At 46.7% G+C, this 22,649-nt stretch overlaps 1 protein-coding gene across 1 annotated transcript; it reads right to left on the reverse strand.

Annotated features, from left to right (window-relative positions):
• Positions 1-21,361: 21,361 nt before the first annotated feature.
• LOC306816757 (olfactory receptor 14C36-like) lies at positions 21,362-22,294 on the reverse strand (the record flags this gene model as incomplete). The annotated part of the gene is made up of 1 exon (XM_079333188.1): positions 21,362-22,294. The coding sequence occupies one exon, from the start codon at positions 22,292-22,294 to the stop codon at positions 21,362-21,364; it is 933 nt and encodes a 310-aa protein (XP_079189314.1).
• Between the last annotated feature and the right edge of the window lie 355 nt (positions 22,295-22,649).

Consider the following 22,649-nt stretch of genomic DNA (forward strand, 5'->3'; position numbering starts at 1 on the left):
CCAAGCCCCCGTGGGACACGCGGCTTCTCCCGCCCAGGCCCTCCATGGGCAGCCGTGTGCCCCCAGGAAACGTCCATCCCGCTCCAGGCGGGCGCTGCGGGCGCTGCGGGGGCTGTTCCGCTGTCCCTGCCTGAGGCCACGGCCTGAGCACTGAGGGAGATGAGGAGCAGCTCCGTGCAGCAGGAGGCTCAGCCCTGGTGGGTCTGTGGCTCTGCCCTCCTGTGCAGGCACACCAAGCAGCTCGCATGGAGTCTCTGGCTGTGCTTTCCCTGCCCGGCTTGGCTCCCCCAGGCTGGGGCTGGAACGGGACGGCCCCGCTCCCACTGATCCCGCTCCTCTGGTGCCGCAGCAGCAGCTGGGGGATGGAGAAGAAAAGGAAGATGAAAACGATGAAGAGTATGAAGACGACAATGACGACAAGGCAGATAAAGGTGAAGGGAATGAAGAAAAAAAAGAAGGCGAAGATGAAGACAGGGAAGAAGATAAAGACGACAAGTGACGATAAAGCAGATGACGACCAAGACAATGAAGAAGAAGACAAAAGTGAAGAAAATGATGACAACAAAGCAGATAAAGATGAAGATGACGAATATGAAAACTAAGAAAAGGGAGAAGACCAAGAATAATTTCAAAATGCATATAAGAATAGTCATAATTTTAGAATTCATAGAAGATTAGGAATCAGAATAGGAATAGGAATAGGAATAGGAATAGGAATTAAGAAATACATAGAAGAAGCAGAGAAGAATAGATACAATAGCATGTAACAAGTAATTAGAATAGCTAAGAAGAGCAGGTATGAAAAAAAAGAATTATAAAAAGAAGGATAATTTAAGAATACAGAAATGAAAATAAAATTGAATGAACAAAAAAAACCTAGGAAATTTGTTTTTATTACATATTGTGTATTTCTATTCCAGAACATAAATACATGAATATACAATATATTGTAATATTGATACATAATGATTTCCTGGTCACATGAATTCACTGAGCACTCTGTGCCAGGCCCTGCCCATCCTCCCAGGGAACAATTCCTTTCGAAATCCCCTCAGGGGTGATTCCCTGGAGCCAGGCCGGGTGTGTTCTCAGCAGCCCTGCCTGCCCTGAGCACCCTGTGCAGGCCGGGAGGGGTTTCCCCGGTGCAGCCCCAGCTGAGGCAGCAGCAGCTCTGTGCTGTTCCTGACACATCCCTGTGGCAGCAGCTGCACGGGGCTGTGCAGCCAAAGAGCCAGAGCAGCGCACACAGCACTGCAGCAGCACCGCAGCTCTGGGGCTGGGCTGATCCTGCCGCCTGAAGAACATGAAAAAAAATACGTATAGAATAATATTAGACACTTTAAAGTACATATTAGAAGACAAGAAGAAAGAAAGTAGAAAGAACAAGGAGTGTAAGAGTAAGAATAATAATTGAATAATTCACAAATGATAACATTTTATTAATAATGTAGGAACAGCCCCAGGGTCTGTACCCTGGCACAGGGATAGCACCCAAGAAGCGGCTGGAGCTGTGCCAGGAGGGATTTAGGTTGGATTTTCAGGCAAGGTTCTCCCCGCAGAGGGTGCAGGGCACTGCCCAGGCTCCCCAGGGATGGGCTCAGCCCTGAGGCTGCCAGAGCTCCAGGAGCGTTTGGAGCCTGGGCAGCGCCCTGCTGGCAGCAGGGACCCAGCCCCGCCCCGGGCTCTGTCCCCGCGGCGCCGCAGAGCCCAGGGGACACCTACGAGAGCAGCTGCGGTGCTCAGCCATTGCTCTGCCGCCACCGCCACCGGGACCCCCAAAAACACCTCCCGGGGACCCCCCCGATATCCCCCCGAGGGGCATCTGCGGCTCGGCTCGGGAGCGCTGCAAGCTCCAAACATCGCGCCGTCCGCACCAGCAGAAAGAATGAAACAGGGAGCCCCAAATATATTTAGTGTCAGTTCCAAATACCCCTCCCCCCTTCAAGAAAAACACCCAGGATATTTGGGGCGAGCTCCCCCTCCCCGGGCACCTGCGGGATGCGGGGGGCGATGGTCTGGGGGCGAAGGAGCTGCGGATACAGAGAGCGGGGAACGCACGTGGTGCCTCCTCTCGATCCTCCTTATCCTTCCTCCTCCTCTGTCTCTCCTCTTCCTCCTCCCCCTCCCTTTCCTCCGACCCTCTGGCCGTGTGGCCGGGCCAGGACATGAAGGGAAAAGGCCCAGTGACCCCCAAACCCAGCTGGGGGGCAGCAGACCTTTGAAGGGAAAAATGGGAAAGAGGTGAGAGAGGGGGGACAGCGGGAAGTAGGACCCACCCTCTTTGAGGGTGTTTAAAACTCTTCAGGTCCATTTGAAGAGTAGTTTTTCGCTTTTTAATTTTTTTGGGGGGGGATCCCACCACTACAAGGGTGCTTTTTCCTCCCCATTTTAGGGTGTTGTGGAGCCGCAGCCCCAAAGGCCCCTTTTAAGGGGGAATCATGACAGCTTAAAGCGATATTTGTAGGGGAGCCCCCACTACAACCCCCTGTAGGGGATGTTTTGTCCCCCATTGTGGATTTTAGGGATTGTCTCTTCCATCGCCGCTTTAAAGAGCCGACAATTGGAGGCCCCACTGAAACTCCACTTAAAAGTGCAACACCATTCCCGTTGATTCCGGCAGCGGAGTCCTGGGGGATTTGAGTTCCCGGGAGGTTTTGGGGGTACCTGGGCGATGCCGGTGACAGAGCTGGGGACCCCGTGCTGGGTATGAACCTTCTCACTGCGCTCGGGCAGCACCAGCGTGTTCAGGGAGATCCTGGGGGGACCGGGGGGTTCTCCGCTAATCCCAGGGGACCCCCCTGAACTCCCCTCAGAGCTGGATCTGCTGCAAGCATCTCACCCAAAACCCTGAGAACTGTGATGAGTGACAGCCTAGGAGTGTTTCTCACTGTCTGCCACACTGCACAGAGCACCCGAGGCAGAGCACTCCAGGAGGGAACTTCCATGGGATTCTTCCCCTTCTGGTTTCATCCCTGCCATATTTCCAGAGACATTCCTGGCATGTGTGCCCCAGGTCATCTGTGAATTCCTCAGCCTTGATCTCCTCAGTTTCCCAGCACCTCTTGGTGACCTTGGCCACCACAAATGTCCCGGATCGCAGCTGGAAGGAGAGAAATTCCCAGCCATCCTTGGCGAGCCCATGGGATCCGCGGATGCTGCCGTGGGACAGGAGGGCACAGGTGGAAACCTCCTGCAGCAGGGGTTCCCTGTATGCAGCAAAGGGAGCTCCAAGGGTCCCCGGTGTCCCCACCTGCAGCACAGGGCGGGGAAAGCCGGGATGGTCGGGAATAGGGGTCAAGGGTGTCCCCAGTGTTGAGGGAAGGAGGGGCTGGGTGCTGGGAAAGGCAGGAATAGGGGTGCAGGGGGTCTCTTGGTTAAGGAGAAGGGGACTCTGCGGGCCAGGAGAGGCGGGATGGCCGGGAAAGGGGTGCCGGGGTTACTGGTGCCGGATCAGGGAGTGTAGGGTGAAACGCATGGCCGGGAATGAGGGTTTGGGGGGATCAAGGCGCCCGGGAATGGGGGTCTGGGGGCCCCTCCGTGGTCCAGAATGGGCGATCAAAGAGTCCCGGGGCCGGGGGTCCCCCTCAGCTCTGGCCGCCCCCCGGCGCCCCCAGGAGCGCCCCAGCCCCAGCGCTGGAGCCATGGCGCTGCTCGGCTACGGCCCCGCCCCCAGCCCCGGCCCCGCCCCCTGAGCAGCCTCCGGCCCCGCCATTGGCGCCCCTCTTTCCTGCCAGCCAATGGCAGCCCGAGTGTGCAGAGGCGTCACCGGTCGCCGGGCAGATCCCGGCATTGCTGCCGGCTGCGGGGAGCTTGCGGGGGAGGGCACGGGGCAATTCCCGGGAATTCCCCTGGATCCCCTTCCGGGATCCCCCGGGACCCTCCTCGACCGCGCACTGCGGGACCCCCGGGCCGGGCTGTGCTCAGCTCCCAGGGCCTGCGCTCCAGCTCTGCCTGCAACCCGCCGCCTCCGGCCCAAAGCGGGGCGAGCACCGCCAGCTGCGGATCCATTTTTTCCTGCGGCTGCGGCTCCGAGCCCCGGCGGAGCAGGACTGGGCGCTGCGACTGCGAGCCCTGATTGCCAATCTCCTTCTCTCTCTATCTCCTGTTCTCTCCCTTTGCTGTGGGTGATCATCAATCCCAGAGCGGCCGGAGAGCCCCGTGCCCAGAAGCGAAGCCTTCAACTACGGAGCTCTTTATTACTAGAAGCAGCAGGGAACCTAAGGGAATGTTCCATGGCGGTACTGCTGCATAGCCATGCCAGAAAGGAGGTACCACACACACCCCCTGTGAACTCTCACAGAAACGGGGGTGTGCATTTCTAAGCGCGTGGGACTGCCCATACACTTGCTGTGTCTAGTGTTGTTTAGGGCTGTTTGTATGTAAATTCGCTTTTCATAAGATGTTGACGTTGCAACGGGAGGAGGAAGGCAATTTTTAGCAGTTGGTCCGTAGATGACTGTATGGTGTCCGGAGGATTCGCGAATCTTGTATTGGCTCGCTGTTCCAGGGGCTTTTTCTCTTCAAGGGAACTCCCCTGAAGAGTGGTGTTTCGGGAGCTTTGCGATTTTACATGTTGGGCGCGTTCTTTCAATTGATGGACAGGAGGGGAGCAGCAGCAGCCAGGCTGGAAATGGGGTAGGGGAGAGGGCAGAAGTGGGAAGTAACAGGGAACAAACTGGAACAGGGAATGCAACAAACTGGATTTAAGGAAGGGAATACAACATCCGGATTAAAGAATGAACTGGGGTCATACAGAACAGTGTATCAAACGATAAGGTAAGTGACAATTCCAACTTTCTAACAATCCTTATTTACAACCTTCAGGGGAGATCATTTATCACAGTGCTGTAGCTTAATATTAAATCTGGTTTTTGCTGATCCCGTGCTGGGGATTTTTTAAATGCTCTCAGCCCCTGGCTCATAACAGGGTGAAGGAGCCCTGGCCCAGGCTCTGGCCCTGGGACACGGGGACGCTGCCGGGGGGTCCCTGTCCCCCTGTGCCACCCCCAGGGCCCGGCCCCTGTCCCCGTGTCAGGCTCTGGGGTCGATCTCATGGAACATCCTCTGGGGGAGGCTGCGGAATGGGGGGCAGGGGGACCTGGGGGGATAGGGGACCCCCCTGTGCACGAGCAGCGTTGGACTGTGAGGGGGGAACGGGGCAGAGTGACCTCCCCAGTGACCTCACACAGCCCTGGGATGTCACACAGCACCCTATGATGTCACACAGCCCCTGTGATGTCACACGGCCCCTGTGATGTCACACAGCACCCTATGATGTCACACAGCCCTGTGATAGCACAATCCTTGTGATGTCACACAGCCCCCAGTGATGTCACACGGCCACATGTGCTGTCACACAGCCTGTGATGTCACACAGCCCCTGTGATGTCATACAGCACCCTGTGATGTCACACTGCCCTGTGATGTCATATAGCCCCTGTGATGTGACACAGCCTCTGTGATCTGTGAAGTCACAGTCATTGCTGTGATGTCACACAATCTGCCCTGGGATGTCACACGGCCATTCTGTGATGTCACATCCTGCTCCAGGATGTCACAGCCCCTCTCTGATGTCACATAGCCACCCTGTGATGGCAGAACACACTCTCTGATGCCACAGCCTTCTCTGGGACATCACACAGCTGCTCTGTAATGTCACAGCCTGCTGTCTGATATCACAGAGCCACCCTCTATGATGGCACAGTCTCCTCTGTGACCTCACTGCCCTCTCTATGGTGTCACACAACCGTCCAGTGCTGTCACAGCCCACTCAGCAATATCACAGCCTGTTCTGTGATGTCACAGCCCAATCTGTGACCTCACACAACCCACCCTGTGCTGTCACACAGCCCCTTTCTGACATCACAGCTGCTCTCTGGCTCCATGACACAGCCACAGAGGTGCTGCTGTGCCACAGCCCCCTCTGGGACATGACACAGCCCCTGCCAGTGCTGAGCACTGTGAGCTCTGCCTGTGCCCTGCTCGTGTCCCTGCCATGCCCTGGCAGTGCCCCAGCCCTGCTGGGCTGTGCACAGGAGCTGCTCCTGGGCAGAGCTGTCTCTCTGCAGCGCTGCCCTTGCCAGGAGCTGTCTCTGTGCTGGAGCCTGGCCCAGCTCAGCAGCACAGGCACAGCAAAAGGACTTGAATCACCCTCTCAGGGCTTTGGTGCTGTTTGCATCAGAAGAAAGGAAATAAACAGAAAAAATAATAAAGCAAAATAATCACAACAAAATTGGTTAGAACAATTTTTCAAACAAATCACAATCATATTAGCTAAAATAACTTTCAAACAATTGGAATTAAAGCAAATCAATAAAATAACATCCAAACAATTAAAATTCAAACAATTAAAATTAAAACAAATCAGTATCCATTATAATATGTTTTTATGATTAAAACAATTATTTTCCAAAGCCATTTTCAATTGAAAGCTTAACATTACTAAAACTAATCATACCAATCATAACAAGCAATAAACAATTCTAATCAGTTTGCTGTTAAAGGCCTGACTTTTACTTCTCGTGTAATTTGTCTGGTGTCAATAACTTTATGGGTATCTTTAGCAGGTGGAGTAGTGATCAAATTATGTGCTTCCATTGTTGATGTCAGTTGTGTCAGCAGTTTTACCATTCTCCAATTCAGGATGTATAGAATGACTGACAAAACAAAACCGATCAAAACCAAAATCAAAAGCACAACAATGGGATGACACAATTTGTTTAGGATGCCGGTAGCAGTAGGTGACCACCCAAGAAGAGTATCCCACCACCTGAGTTCAGCATCTCCTTTTACCCTTTCTAAAACCTGATGTATTTCTTTCACATCGTGATGAACTGTCACCAGGGTCTTCTGCCCATTTTTCTGTATTTTCCCCAAGATCCCAATTAAGTCCTGGTGAAGCAACAATTGTTTAATCAAAGTGAGGTTCATCCTGATGGGAGGAGGCACTAACTGAGGAATCAGTGTAAAATTGGATTGCAAAAGGTGATAAGACATAACCGGAGCAGTATAGGAAAAGTCACAGCCCATGATTGTGGTAAAATTACAAACACAAAAATTTAAATGATTTTTTAGATCCACTGTTACATTTTCTACAAACACTAAGTTGCAAGCAGTTCTTACACACACACATCCATTTCCTATGTACACCAGCACTGTTGCAGGAGTCTCATTGAGGTGTATTTCAAAATGACAGATATTTTGCTCTGTGTCTAAACAGATGTCTTGGGCCACAATGGCATTGCTTCCACAAATGAAACCCTGTTGCTCCCGAACAACACAAGATTCCAAATTAACAGTTTGCCATTTCTCACCAATTTGACGGGCCCATTCTCTATGCTCGAAAGGATAGAGAATAGTTCCATCGTGATTCAATCCTAATGCAATGATGGGATGTATCAAATGCACTGAAGCGTTGCGTATTGTCAACACAAAGGCTGTGGCTGTGTTTGTGCTGGGGTTGTAGGTAAAGTTTACCAAATTCCACCAGCACTGTAATCTCCTTTCAAAATCATTAGCATTGTCCCAAATTATTGTCCGGATTTCAGTAGGGAAGATGCCTTCTTCCCCTTCCCTTATAACTGAGGCAACAACTGTTTGCATTCAAAGCTGTGCCTGGATACAGCTGAGGGCTAAGGAGATGTGGTTTTGAGCAGTACCAAGAGCATCAATTATCAATTTGTGATCATTTACATTTGCCTTTTCCCAATTTGGTAAAATGTTTGATAATAACCACTGTTGCGTCCCCAGGACTGTTAAAGAGGACTGCAGAGGTTGTTTCAATTTGGTCAGGTCTCTGGTGGTGGCAACCAATTTGTTCATTAATACCTCTGAATCAATGCTATTTAAAATTCCCAGTCCTGTTCCCACAACACCGGTTATGTCTTTTGTTTGTTTCTTGAAAGGATCCTCCTGGTTTTGCAACCAGGTTGTTTGTCCACCCCAAGAAAAGGTGAACAAGCTGGCTGAATTACTGAGAGATTGTTTTGCCTTGGCAATTTGACTTGTTTAAAAGACCACGCTGAATTAAACAATATTTGCTGTTGGCCAGTTTTCTGAATTACCCAAGGTCCAATTTCAAAAATTTTCAGGCTCAGTATAGCCAGTGGTTGGGTAGTAGGTGTTACAACATAATATTGAGTTCCCCTGTTTTTAGTGTTGCTCTCACCACACATAATTTTATGGGAAAATTATACAACAGTTCAATTTTGATTTTTAATTTTCACAAAATAAAACACAACTGTAAGGTCTGTGCTGTAACTGTATACAGGTTCAATGAGGGATTCAGCAATTAATCTTCACATTCCATGGTATTATTCTGTGAAAAGTAAACACAACAGAATCTGCCACAAAGAGGCAGGAAGTTAAAATGATGGATCTATGCAGACAGAAATTCTATTAACTTCCCAATCATTTTGCTGCCCAGAAGGAAGCCACTCTGTACCTTCTTTAAACACAGCATAAGAGTCAGTGTAGTTGCAAACAAAGGAGGCACTCTGCACTTCAAGCTGGAAAACACCCCAAATAACCATCAGCTCTCCAACCCAAGAGTCACCCTGTCCCCCAACAATAATTTGTTCAGCAGAAGCATTAGTGAACAAAGAATTAGTGAACAAAGATTGTTTGGGGGAGAAAGCAGAGGCTACTTTAATTACCAAGGGAGGTTTGTCATCGCTGTTGCCCAAGTTCTCAGTTTCTGTTATTGCCAGACTTTTTACAGTTCCTTCTGTTACTGAGAATTTCTGGGCCACCCCGTCAGGGGTGGGGCAGTCCCAGTAGTGGCTGTCTTCAAAAACTTCAGTTCCTGAGAAGGGTTTTGAATTTTCTCTGAGGCAATTTGCAAGTTAGGGCTTTCTAGGTGTGAAATTATTTTCTGTTGCACATCCCTCACTTCCTCTTTTTCTTCTCCTCCTATCAATGCATCATCTATGTATTGGTACACAGCTACAGTGTCAGGTTTGGGTTTTTGGATTTGCCATACAGGGGAGTTGTGCAAATCCTGTATAACCGGTTTGATCTCTTCTTTGGCACCAGAGAGAAGAGGGTATTGTTTTAGATTTACAGGTAATTGCATGGGTGATTTACGGCCTGCAGTGAATTTTATTTCATGTATAATTTGCAAGCAGGCAGGTTTTTAAATGTTTTCTAAGAGTTGGTCTGGGGTGCCAGTTATGGCTAGAGGATCACCTCTTTCTAGGGGTCCCCCAGCCCAGTAGGCTGCATGCTGTGTCAGAGACCATGGGACACGAGTGTTCCCAGTTGTTAAGAAAACTCCAGGCCCCCAGTACCCACTGGCTTCTTGTTCACTTAATTTAATTTGATCTCCTCCAGTGAGTGAAACTCTAAAAACATACTCGGTCTCAGATTCTTGTGGGAGACGTGAGTATTCTTTCTTTAATTTGGCCAATTCAGTAGCAGTGTATGGTATTTCTTTGGAGGTTATGTGGGGGTCAAAATCGTCCTCGTTCAGGTATCTATATTCCGTTTTAATGAGAGGTCTCATTTTAGAGCAGCAATTTTCCCCACTATTTTGTACATGTACTAGTTCTCTCTGTGGGTATATCTGCTTTATGTGATATGTTTCCTTTTCTTCTTTTTCATTAGGTGTATCTGCATGTTGTGAGGCATGTGATAGTTGTAGCAAAGAGTTGTGATTTCTTTCCTGCTCTAGTTGGTTTTGTAGAGTTTCTACCTGATTTTCTTTCTGTTCTAGTTGGTTTTCCAGAGTTTCTATCTGATTCGTTTTCTCCTGTAATAGTTTTTGCAAAGCTTCCACCAGGTTTTGCAAGGAGTCTATCACTGCATTTTCCTCACTCACTCGTTTAAAATGAGATTCTACAGCAGCTGAAAGACAAGCTCCTAGAACTGAGCAAAGTGTAGTTTTATTTTTCTTGCTCAGTTTGAATTTTGTTTCATGTTGCAAACAATGTATCCAATCAATCACATTTTCTAAATTAAACCAATTACTTTGTGCCCAGTCTTCCCCCCTTTGGGAGGGTCTGGCATTATACTTAGCTAGTAAAGCGTAAAATGCAGCTTTATCATTTTCAGACATTTTTATGAAGGGCCTAAAACCACTCTCAGGGAGACACACTTAAAGTTACACAAAAAGCACAGCTGAAACTGTAAATCCCTTCTCTTCTCTGGAGCGGGTGAACAGACACACTACTTGGGAGGTACAAACTTAACTACAAAAACCACTTGTCTCTTCACGATCCCAAGCAGTCAAATACAACAACTAAATAACAACAATAACAATATTCTGTGAGTTACGATTATGTGCGAGGGGGAAAAAACAGTTCAGGGAGGTCAAGACTTAACACCCAGACTTCTGCTGGGGACAACCCTCTCTCTTCCCTGGGTGGCTGAGGGGACCAAAGCGCTTGGGAGGTTCTCTTTAGTTGTACAATGGTTGTCTCTTCAACTACACCAAGCAGCTAACAACAAAAAACACAAGTCCCGTCTTTTGCTCAGTTGAGATCCTTTTAAAAAATTTTCTAATAACTGGAATGGAGTTGATTATCCACCTGGATCTGTGTGCAGATTGCAGGAAGAACCCAAAACCACCTCCCTTGCTTTCTAACACTGTTCAGTCCTTATGGCACTGACAGGCTAGGTGCAGCTGAAATGGCACAGGTCTTCCCCTGGTACAAAGTGCACAGAAACCACGACTCCTCCAGTGTCGGGAATCCAATTGCCAACTATGCCAAATAATGGCGCGGTACACCAGATCCGAGGTTGAGTTGTGACTGGTTCTTTTAGTGACCTCAGAGCACAAAAGACACAGCAGGGTACAAAACCAGTTTACTTCTACAAAAATTAGAGAAATGCACTTTATTTAGTGCCAACCAAAATGCGATAGTGGGACAGAGAGAGAGAGAGAGACAGACAGACAGAAAGGGGGCTTGGGATTATAGCTACCAAGACAGGCAGACGAATCCTCGTGGAGCCAGCCAATTGATGTCTGTTGCCATCTGGGGAGATCTCGGGGGTCTCCTCTGAGAAAGTCACTTTTATAGTCCTTTCCCAAAGCGAGTGGCTTCTGGCCAAAAGGTGGGAAGATTTATGGACTATTGTATATGGAGCTCATTACGCTGAGGAACAGGTGGAAACAGGATGTTTCAAGGCACACCACACCATCTTTGTTGTTATGAACACACACAGGGCAGCCCATACTGACCAGTCCATTGTTCTTCCATCTGCGGGAACTTTGTTGAGTCAGCGCCCCGTGACTAGTTGTCATGAGAAACCAGTCCTGGTAGGCATCACCTGCGGAACAGTCACTTGGCATCCCTCCCATCCCTGGACAGCGCAGGCTTCAGGCGAGGGTCGTTGGGCAGAAACAGACGAGAGGCTCAGACGGACTCTCACAGGGTTAAATTCATTCCTATAGACACAGGCAATATTTCTTGCACAGTAACCAGGTTTGCTTTTATGTACTGGTATGATATTACAGGTGCCTGATAAGAAAAGTCACATCCTTTGATTTCAGCAAAATTGCAAACACATCAATTGAATTGAGTCTTATCCACAATTTGATTGTCTATTATTATGGTGAGACACGCTGTTCTGAGACAGACACAACCTTGTCCTATATACACAAGTGAAGTTGTCTGGTTGGTTAGATGCATTTCATAGTGGCAAATACTTTGGTTCGTGTCCAGGCAAGTATCTTTGTCATCTTCTAAAGTTCCCTCACATATATATCCCAGTTGTTGTCTTATAGATCAGGGCTCTAAGTTAATGGTCTGCCATTTTCCTTCAACTTCTTGTGCCCACATTCTATGTTCAGAAGGATACAATACAGTCCCTTCATGATTTAGTCCTAGAGAAACTATTGGATATATTAAGCTCACAGATGCACTATGTATAGTTAAAAGCTGTCAGTCTATTTGTGTCAGGGTAATTGGCAAAATTAACAAAAAACCACCAAGATTGAAGCTCTCTTTTCATTTCAGAGGCATTATCCCAAACAATTTTGTGAATTTCAGCAGCCACTGACTGCATCCACATTTGTGCTTGAATACATCCAGGAGCCAGACAAATGTTCGCACTAGGTGTGCCTAGGGCTTTAATTTTACCTCATGGTCTTGCTCTTCTATATTTTCCCATTTTGGTAATATTTTAATGAGTTTCCAATGATTGTTACCTAGTGCTAACAATGAAGATTGCAAGGCTGCTCTAATTTAACTGAATCACTTCCTATCACAGTCAATTTGTTCATTAACACCTCCGAATCCATTGTGTTTAAAACTCCCAATCCTGTTCCTAATATCTCAGTGAGGTCACTCTTTTTTCTAAAAATTAGACAGCATATGGTTTTTAAGCCAAGTAGTCCATTCCATAAACGGAGTTTTGAGAAATGGGGCACATTCTGGCTGAATGCCAGAAGCATTTACGCGCATTCCCATTTCTACTCACTTCAGAGATTTTCTTGGGTTAGTTAGCAGTCTCTGAATTCTTGTTTTCTTGATAGCATATGGTCTAATTTTAGTAATTGTGGGAATAATAGGTTGTTTCTTTTTCTCTGAATAACTCGGAGTCTGGATTGCTACAGCCCTCTCTGACACTGGTGGGGTTGATTTGGCTTTCATTTTGTGAAACTATGCAGTAATGAGTAACATTAAAATCAAGATCAATCCCTTTGGCTGCACATCCTTCAACTTTAAGTCTAAACTCAGGACAAGCGGTCAAGCATTTGTCACAGCATCCAGGACTAACTTGGATGAGTTCCATGGGTGAATGGTAAGCCTCATGGAACCCATCTTGCACAAATGCATATTCACATCCCCAAACATTTCTCCCTTCCCACATATTTGCATTTGTGACCCCTAACATTTTGCTCAAAGCCCTGTGAGAGTAGGGATCGTAAGCTTTCCCTTGGCATTAATAAATCTTGGTTACATTGTACTGACGTGGTGTTGCTTTGACTCTTATTATAGTCGTGACAATGACCACAAGTGTCACAACCATTTGCATTATGTCCATGATAGCTATAAGTCCATTACTCACTGTTCTCGGTGAATTTCAGCTTCAGGTCTCCGTCACCTGGTGTAGTTTTCCAAATTTCTTCAGGAGACTTCTTCACTTGGGAGTGATGGATGCACGCCTTCTGTTCTTTGATCTTCACTGCCTTGAAGGTGGTGAGGAGTACCTGGAATGGTCTTTCCCACTGTGGTTCCAAAGTCTTCTTTGCAAAAGACTTAACATATACATAATCCCCAGGTTGTACATCATGTATTAGCCCATCTATTTCTCTGCTTTGAGCCCCAGCCACATATTTTCAGATTTCTCCAAGTTGTTTATTTAGGCCCACTATGTATTTGTGTAGAGTTTCTTCCTCTACTTGAATGGGTGTTATTCCGTCTTAAACTGCATATGGTCTCCTATAAAATATTTCAAAAGAGCTTAATTTCCCTTTTGTTCTTGGTTTTGTTCTAATCTATACTAATGCCAGAGGAAGAGCCTGGGGCCAAGGCAAATTTGCCTCTTGCCCCAGCCTAACTATTTGTTGTTTGATCAAATGGTTCATTTTCTCCACTTGGCCATTGGATTGATGGTGATATGGGGTATGCAATTCCCGGTCTATCCCCAGGTGGTGACTAATTTGCTGTACAATTTTGGAGATAAAATGTGGCTCTCTATAGATGATATAGCAGCTGGGACTCCAAAATGTGGTATTATTTCTTGTAATAATGCCTTGGTAACCTCTTAGCTGTCTGGGTAGAGAAAGTTTCTGGCCATCCTGAAAAGGTATCTGCTAAAACTAATTGGTAATGATACCCCCCTTTCCTGGGCAATTCCGTAAAATTAATTTGCCATTGCTGCCCAGGCTTTCCCATTTATCATATAATTTAAGTATAATAATTAATCCAATTAGCAAAATTATAATATAATTGAATTATTATAATACAACCTTTTGCAATTGTCCAACTTTAGGCTCTGGAAAGTTTTTAGGATTAGTTCGGAGGCAAAGACCACACTGACGAGTTACTTCTGTTACTGTGCCTTGTAATTTTCTAGCCAGAATTCTATCCTTTAAATAGTTGTATAGGGCATTTATTCTCCAATGTGTTTTCTCATGTTCTCTTGGCACTAATGAACACAACAAGCAAGAAGGTACTACAACTTTTCCTTCTTTGGTTACAGCCCAGCCTTCCTGGCAGTAAGTTGCTTCTTCCTTAATAAGATATTTTTCCTTTTTCTTATATACTGGCTTACCTTCAATAGAGATCTTTCCATCTGGAATTAATGCTGCCTCAACTATTTCATTGGGTACCTCACCTTTGGCTGCGTCTTTTGCCTCTCTGTCCACCAGGATATTTCCTTCTTCCAATTCTGAGCTCACTTTTTGGTGTGCCCTGATGTGCATAATAGCTACCTTTTCAGCTAACTGAACTGCATCTAATAGTTTTAGTATTTCTTGTGTGTGTTTAATATTTTTCCCTTGTGAGTTCAGCAGTCCTCTTTCTTTCCAAATAGCTTTGTGTGCTTGTACCACTCCAAATGCATACCTTGAGTCTGTATAAATGTTGATTTCTTTTCCTTTTGCCAGCTCTAAGACCTGGGTTAAGGCAACTATTTTAGCTTTTTGTGCAGAGATGTTTCTGGGCAATGGTCCAGATTCTATTACCTCTCTGCTTGTGGTAACTGCATACCCAGCATGTCTTTTTCCACTGATGATATAGTTGCTCCCATCAGTGAACCAGCTCTCAGTGTCCTTGAGAGGGGTGTCCTTCAGATCCAGGTGACTGCAGTAGGTGGCTTCGATAGTCTCCAGGCAGTCGTGGATCACTGGTTCTCCCACATTCCTGTTGAGAAAAGAAGCTGGGTTCACAATGCTAGTTACCACAATTTCAACATCATCTTGTTCTACCAGTATGGCCTGGTACTTCAGAAATCTTTGTGGGGAAAGCCAATGTCCCCCTTTTGCCTCCAGGACTGCAGACACTGTGTGGGATACTAGTACGGTCACGTTATGGCCTAGGGTGAATTTGTGTGCCTCTTGGATATTCACTGCTCCTGCTGCAGCAGCTCTGAGGCACCCTGGCCACCCCTTGGCTGCTGTGTCCAGATGTTTGGAGAGGGAGGCGACTGCCCTCTGGTACAGCCCCAGGTCTTGTGCTAGTACTCCCAGAGCAATCTCTTGTTTTTTGTGAGAATGGATGAAAGAATGGTTTATTCACATCTGGAAGTCCCAGGGCTGGAGCTGACATAAGAGCTTTCTTCAGGTGGTTGAAGGCTCCTGTTGCTTCTGTTGTCCACTGAAGATTCCTGCTCCCTTCCGTAATTAAGGCATACAGGGGTTTAACAAACAATCCATAGATACAAATCCACAGTCTGCACCACCCCATCATGCCTGGAAAGGTTCTCAGTTCTTTCACTGTCTGGGGTTTCGGGTTTGGCATATTGCTTCCTTACAGTCTTGCCTTAAGATTCTTTGTCCAGCACTTACTTCATAGCCCAGGTAAATTACTGTTTTTTTCACCATCTGGGCTTTCTTTTGGGATGCCCAGTACCCCTGCAGGCCCAAAAAGTTTAGTAGGCTCACCGTCCAATCCACACATGCCTCCTGGGTCCAGGTGGCTATTAAGAGATCATCCACGTACTGAAGCAGCTGTCCTTCCCCTGGTGGGGGTTCCCAAGACTCCAAATCCTTTGCCAGCTGTTCTCCAAATATAGTAGGGGAGTTCTTGAACCCCTGGGGCAATACACACCATGTGAGCTGAGTTTTACGTCCAGTTTTGGGATTCTGTCATTCGGATGAAAAACTTTTCTGGCTGGCTTCATGGAGAGGGAGGCAAAAGAAAGCATCCTTCAAATCTAGAACAGTAAACCAGGTTAGTTCAGGTGTTCAAAGAGTTAACAAAGTGTAGGGGTTAGCAGCCATTGGGTATAAATCTTCAGTTATCTTATTAACAGCTCTTTAATTTTGTACTAACCTGTGTGATTCATCAGGCTTTTTCAGGGGCAAAATAGGAGTATTAAAATCAGATTGACACTCCTTCAATAGTCCTATTTGCAAAAAGTTTTCAATGATTAGGTTAATTCCTTCTCTGTCTTACCTTTTCAAGGGATATTGTTTGACCCTTACTGATTGTTCTCCTTCTTTAAGCCAGATTTGTACTGGTAGAGCATTCTTTGCTTTCCCTGGTATATTAGAGGCCCACACTCCAGGAACACCTGATCTTTTATTTTTTTAATAATTTCTTCTTTATTTTCAACTTAACAATTCCACATATTTTTGATCTTTTACCTCCAAACTAATTTACCCATTTTTAAATATTATTTTTTTGCTTCCAGCTGCCCTAGCTGACCCCTGCCTAAAAGTGCAGATGGAGCTTCAGGCATATACAAAATTCAATGAATTCCCCACTGTTTTCCCAATTTATACTTTCATGGTCTACAAAATATATGCTTTTCCAGGTTGGCCAGTAGCACTTTTACATTTTTTTGTATTATTGCTACTATTTTGGTTTTTTTCTCTGTTTTACACCCCTTTTCTCAATTGCTGAAAACTGTCCATGCCTCATCTAGCAAAGTCTCCAAGTTCTGACTTGCTGGGCCCCGCATATTCTGGAGCTTTCAGTTGATGTCACTTTTAGATTGCCTTAAAAACAAGTTTACCAATTGTTTTATTCCCTCATCAGATTCAGGATCCAGAGTGGTGTGTTGACGCATTGCTCCTCGTAACTGGCATAGAAATTCAGAATGAGTTTGAGAAGAATTCTCTTTAATAACATAAACATAAAATAGCATAACATAAAATAGCATAACATAAAATAGGATGGATACTGCTGGGTTGGCTCCTGTGGCTTGGGAATTGGGAGGGGACTCCCATATTAATTACTGTTCTCTCAAGTGAGGATGAAGTAGGGGATTGCGAGGTTGCAGAGCCGCTTGCGGAGGAATAGTGAGGGGATTAGCCAGACAATCAATGTGATTGATAAAGCATAATCCAACTTTATTGAGAGCATCAGACTGTTTTATAGCCCAGAATAGCATAAATCAGCATTATGCATATTAGTACAATCTTATTAGTTTTTACTATGTATGCCTTCTCTTATTACTGGTTATTGCGAGTGTGAGATAATCACACCTACTGAATTTCTAGCCAAAAAGCATACGTGCTATTCCGCTGCTCCTACTTCCCTTATTCTTATACTTATTGCTATATAGTATCCATCCCAGGGTTATACCTCGCTTGCTACGTGCTTCCCTGGAAGTTAAGGCCTTGATTGAACAATGGGCATATGTATTACTTATCGGCTAACTCTGCAAATTATGCTAGCTGTATTGCTTTTGCAAAAGTCTCTCAAAAGCAAACACTGCTGCTCAGCAAAATCTGCTTAAGAGCAAGGCCTAGCTACTACTTAGCAGGAGCTGCTCTCCTGCAACAAGGCCTCAGCCAAGCCATATCCACAGTTGTGTCCATGGCTTTCTAACCAGTTCTCAACAGGGGATGAAGCAGGGGTAAAACCTGAAGTTGATGACAATTACAAATCTGCTTTCCATACCATAATTCCTCTTCCTTATCTTTTAGGGGGTGGTCTAAGCAATTCCTCTGTCTCCTCTTCCTAAGTTTCCATACAATACACCTTGTCAGGATGTGTACACCTTTGATTTATTGAGCATGTGCTGCAACACTTTTTGGTTTTCTTCTTATTAGCTTTATTATCTTTTTCAAGAACCAATACTAAAGGGTCAGAGGGTGGTCTAATTCCACAAGCTCTTTGCAAATCAGGGTGATTCCTAATGGTGAAAAACATGTCAGCATAAGGAGCTTCATGCCATTTCTGCTCACACCTAAGGAAAAGCATCAGCTGTACCAGAGTGTTATAGTCCAACGTCCCTGATGGGGGCCACTTCACCCCCTCCTCAAGTTTATAAAGTGGCCACCACTGAGTACACAACTTAATAAGCTCTCATTTAGTTTCTGTATCCTTATTATCCACCAGCTCTTTCCAATATGCCAAAACACACCCTAAAGCTCTACCTTTAGGAACCTCTTTGCTTTCACTTGCCACCATACTGAAAATTCTTTTTCTCTCAATGCCTTTTAACCTTAGCCCAGCTCAAGAACTTCACCTAGCAGTAACTTGGTACAAAGATCTTCCACTTATACACTTATCTGACCCACAATTTACAACAAACTACACAATGAAACACAACACAGGGGTTACAGTCACAGCTCTCTCTTGGACAGGGATGTTCCTTTGTCCTGGGATCCCCCTCCCTGAACCTTCTATTCAGCAAAGGAAAAGGGAAGGGATAAAAGCAACCAACAAAATAAAGAGTTAACAGTGACAACCAATGAACCAAATCACTTAAAATAACTCAAAAAGACACATCAAACTTTGGCCAAAACACATTTTTTTTCTGCAGTGGGGGAAGAAAGCAGCTCTGTTCTCATGTTGCTGCCTCACCCCTCTGCACTTAGAAACTAACCACGCTTACTTAAAACACCACTTTTCACACTAACAATTTTAAAGCTTCACAAACAATGAACTATATTTTTTCACAAATCCACAATTTTTCTGCTTACACACAGTTAAAATACACACATACAGCCTAGTTCACACAATTCAAGTGTAATGCCAGCGCTTCAAATTGCTTTGCCCTCCTGGGCGTAAATATCTCTTTTACTACTCAGGTGCAAACCTTAAAATTTTTTTGTAACTTACAAATGCAAAACTTTTGCCAACACACTCCCAAAAGCACACAAACCAAAACATGTACGACACTCCACTGACCCACAATTCAAGCACACAAAGCTCACACAAACAAGCTGCACGCTCAACCACATACATACATTTGGCACACGCAAACTGTGATCAAGCCGACAAAAGGAGTCACCACAAACCGACGCCTGCAAGCTTGGTGACCCAAACTGGAAATTACCCCCAGGCCTCCTTTAAACCACAAATAAAACTGAAGCCACCAGTGCTCCTGTACCACAACAATACTGGCAATGCTGTTATTGCCACTGCCCAGCTTCACCCACCCACTGCCACGCGAGGCCTACTGCCAGCGGCCACAGCTGGCCCGCCGCTATCCTCCACTGCGGGGCAAGAGTTTCTGGAGCTGTTACCAGCCCCACCTGGAACACAAACCACAACCAAATTCAACAGAAACTTACAAACAAATTCACTTTAGGCTTTTTCACTGTGTGTCCTGCAGCGTCTTACCAGTTTGCCTCTATTACAGGTACCTATCTATAAGTTTTAAACATACCTTTTTGTCCATGTCTCCAGCAGTTCTAGTTCTGCTCCCCGGGGTGCCAGTGAGGAAAAGGAGCCTTCTTCCTAGGAAGATCCCAGGTGGGCACCCTAGAGGGTTCCTGAACCCCGCTGGCCCCTTGGCCAGAGAGAACAGGGTCCCACCAGAGTCGCCAACTGATTTACCGAAATGGAAATATTGGTCTTATACTGATACTCAACTGTGACAGACAAAAGACTCTCTAACAATTTAAAGTTAGAAAGTGTATGTTTATTCAGCGCTGGGCAGCAGCCTGAGGTAATCCTCTAATACACACTGCCAAATCACAGGTGATCAGAGAGTCTATTTATTAGCAGAGGAATCAAACAAATACATATTCATAATAACAGCCCCTCCCATTCCCTGCTTCCTATGATAATTAGCTTGAATAGCTATTAAACATGATTGATTGACTTCTTAAATTAAGTCTGGGGTCATTTTCATGATGAGGGGTCTTAAAAGGAGGAAGTAAGGTGAGTCTTCCTCACCTTCAACTCTTGACCTTTTCTATCACTGCCAATACAAATGATTTCTGGGGATAGTCCAATTTCCCAAAGAATGGGTTTCTGGTTGCATTGTCTATGTTCCTTTGGTTCTGCTCCCTCGTTTCGTCTTTTCCCATTGTAAGCGCAGCTGAGCAAACATGAAATGACAGACAATAATTTTTTAAGTTTCAGATAACTACTGCCTTCTAACTTTTAATTGTTTTCAGCAAGGTAACTAAAATCCTAATTTTCTAAGACTAGTGTTTCAGTAGAGCTGATCTGGCATCCTGCTTGCCTTTTGTGTGACTTCTGTTTGCCTGAGTTACACCCTTTATCCATTTCTCTGGGGCTGTGCTCTTCTGTTCTACTGTCCTTGATAAGAGTAAACGTGGTTCTGTTCTCCTGTTCTTGTCACAGTGCTCACCCCACATGAGGCGTGTCTGAAACCTCTCTGACTCTTAGGCTTGGGGTAGGCAAGTGCTCCTGAGAGAACATGACAGCTGTGCTGGACTGACCCAAGGGAAGAGTCACACCATGCTCAGCAATAAACTGAGAGAAGCAGAAGGAAAAGGGGTATAGAAGATTTCTCTGCACAAATCTAGCACTCCAATTGCCTTTTTTTGCAGTCCATGGCTCCCCTGGGCTTTTTTTTTTTTTTTCCTGGACCCTCCCTGCCAGGGATGTTTCTCTCTATGCAGTCCTAACCACAGCCCAGTAATGAATCCAGATGGTTTCCCAGAGTAAAATGGCCTCAAGGCACTGTTTGTGCCACCAGAACTGTGCCACCCCTGAGTGCTGCTGATGGTGTTTGTGCTCACTTGGGTTCATCTCCCCACACACACACAGTGCACTGCTGAAATATTCTCAGTACACAGCAAACACACACTGCTCACTGGTCACTTGGTGTCCCTCCATGCAGGGACAAACAACCTCCTGCTGATGGAGCAGAGGCCACTGCTGTGTGCCCTGTGCACACTGCCCCTCTGCCCCAGACACTAAGCTTTGCTTTGCCAGGGCATTCCTGGAGCACATTCCTGACAGCAGCTCTGGAGGAGAGCAAAGTCTTCCTGCCCTGCCTTCAGGAGATCCCTCTGTTGATGGAGCTGCTGTGCTGGATCCCAGCTGTGTCCCAGCAGTGCCCATGGCCTGTCCCTGCCTGTGCTCACAGCAGGGACACGCAGCAGGACAGTGACCAAGCTGCCAGAGCACTGCAGCCTTACAGCCACAGAAGGGCTGTCAAGGAGAGGGTGGAGTTGGGAAGAGCAGATGTGGGAAGAGCCAGGGCCATTGTCCCTGGCTGTGCTGCTGTGCTGGGAGACTCTTCTCTCCACCTCAGCTCACAGGCACTGCCCCTGTAGAGACAGAAAAGGGCTGAGGAAGAATCCTGGACACACAGGAAAGGGAAGGCTTTTGTTTTTATTTAAATGCACAGGGAAAATAGCTCTTGAAAGTCTTTGTGTTTTAGAAAAAAAGTAGATATCAATAAAGTAATAGTACAACATCTTATACAAAACAGCAACAGTAGAATAATTTACTAAAGAAAAAATGGACAAATATGGGGGGGGGGTGTGGGATGGTAAAGAGTTACATTCTAAAGGCTCAGCAGAATAAAAGAGTGTTTAATGCTTCAGAAAATACAGAGTCATCATATTTTTCAAGTCACCCTTGAACTCCTGGTTCCTCAGGCTGTAGATGAGGGGGTTCAGGGCTGGAGGCACCACCGAGTACAGAACTGAGAGTGCCAGATCCAGGGATGAGGAGGAGAGGGAGGGGGGCTTTAGGTTGGCAGATATACCCGTACTGAGAAACAGGGAGACCACAGCCAGGTGAGGGAGGCAGGTGGAAAAGGCTTTGTGCCGTCCCTGCTCAGAGGGGTTCCTGAGCACAGCCCTGAAGATCTGCACATAGGAGAAAACAATGAACAAAAAACAACTGAGTCCTAAACAGACACCAACAGCAAGAAGCCCAAGTTCCCTGAGATAGAATTTAGAGCAGGAGAGCTTGAGGATGTGTGGGATTTCACAGAAGAACTGGCCTAGGGCATTGCCATGGCACAGGGGCAGGGAAAATGTATTGACTGTGTGCAGCAGTGAATAGAGAAAGCCACTGGCCCAGGCAGCTGCTGCCATGTGGGCACAAGCTCTGCTGCCCAGGAGGGTCCCGTAGTGCAGGGGTTTGCAGATGGACACGTAGCGGTCGTAGCACATGATGGTCAGGAGAGAAAGCTCTGCTGAGATGAAGAACAGAAAGAAAAACATTTGTGCAGCACATCCTGAGTAGGAGATGGTCCAGACATTCCTGAGTGAATTGTGCATGGCTTTGGGCACAGTGGTGCAGATGCAGCCCAGGTCAGTGAGGGCCAGGTTGAGCAGGAAGAAGAACATGGGGGTGTGCAGGTGGTGGCCGCAGGCTACGGCGCTGATGATGAGGCCGTTGGCCAGGAGGGCAGCCAGGGAGATGCCCAGGAAGAGGCAGAAGTGCAGGAGCTGCAGCTGCCGCGTGTCTGCCAATGGCAGCAGGAGGAAGTGGCTGATGGAGCTGCTGTTCGACATTTGCTGTGTCTTGGCATGGGGATCTGTAGAAAAAGCAATCATGGAATAGTTCAGTTTGGAGAGACTTTAAATATCCCAGCCCAGCTTTGTGGCACTTTCTCCCCACTACCTGCCCAGGGCTCTGCTACCTGGAGCTGTCCCTGCCAGCAGCTGCTTCCCTGTGCCCAGGGCTGGACTCTGCCAGTGCTGCCTGATCCCAGCCCAGCCCTTCAGACTCAGCTTTGCCTTGCAGATCCCTCTAGCACAGGGCACTGTCCAGGGCCAGCTCAGCCTCTGCAGAATTGTGATGGCAACGTCAGAGCATCCCCGAGGAGTCTGAAATAGCAGTGCAGATGCTGCATTTAAGGGGTCCTGT

The sequence above is a fragment of the Erithacus rubecula genome (genome assembly GCF_903797595.1).
Source record: "Erithacus rubecula genome assembly, contig: scaffold_888_arrow_ctg1, whole genome shotgun sequence".
In the NCBI taxonomy this organism is placed as follows: domain Eukaryota; kingdom Metazoa; phylum Chordata; class Aves; order Passeriformes; family Muscicapidae; genus Erithacus; species Erithacus rubecula.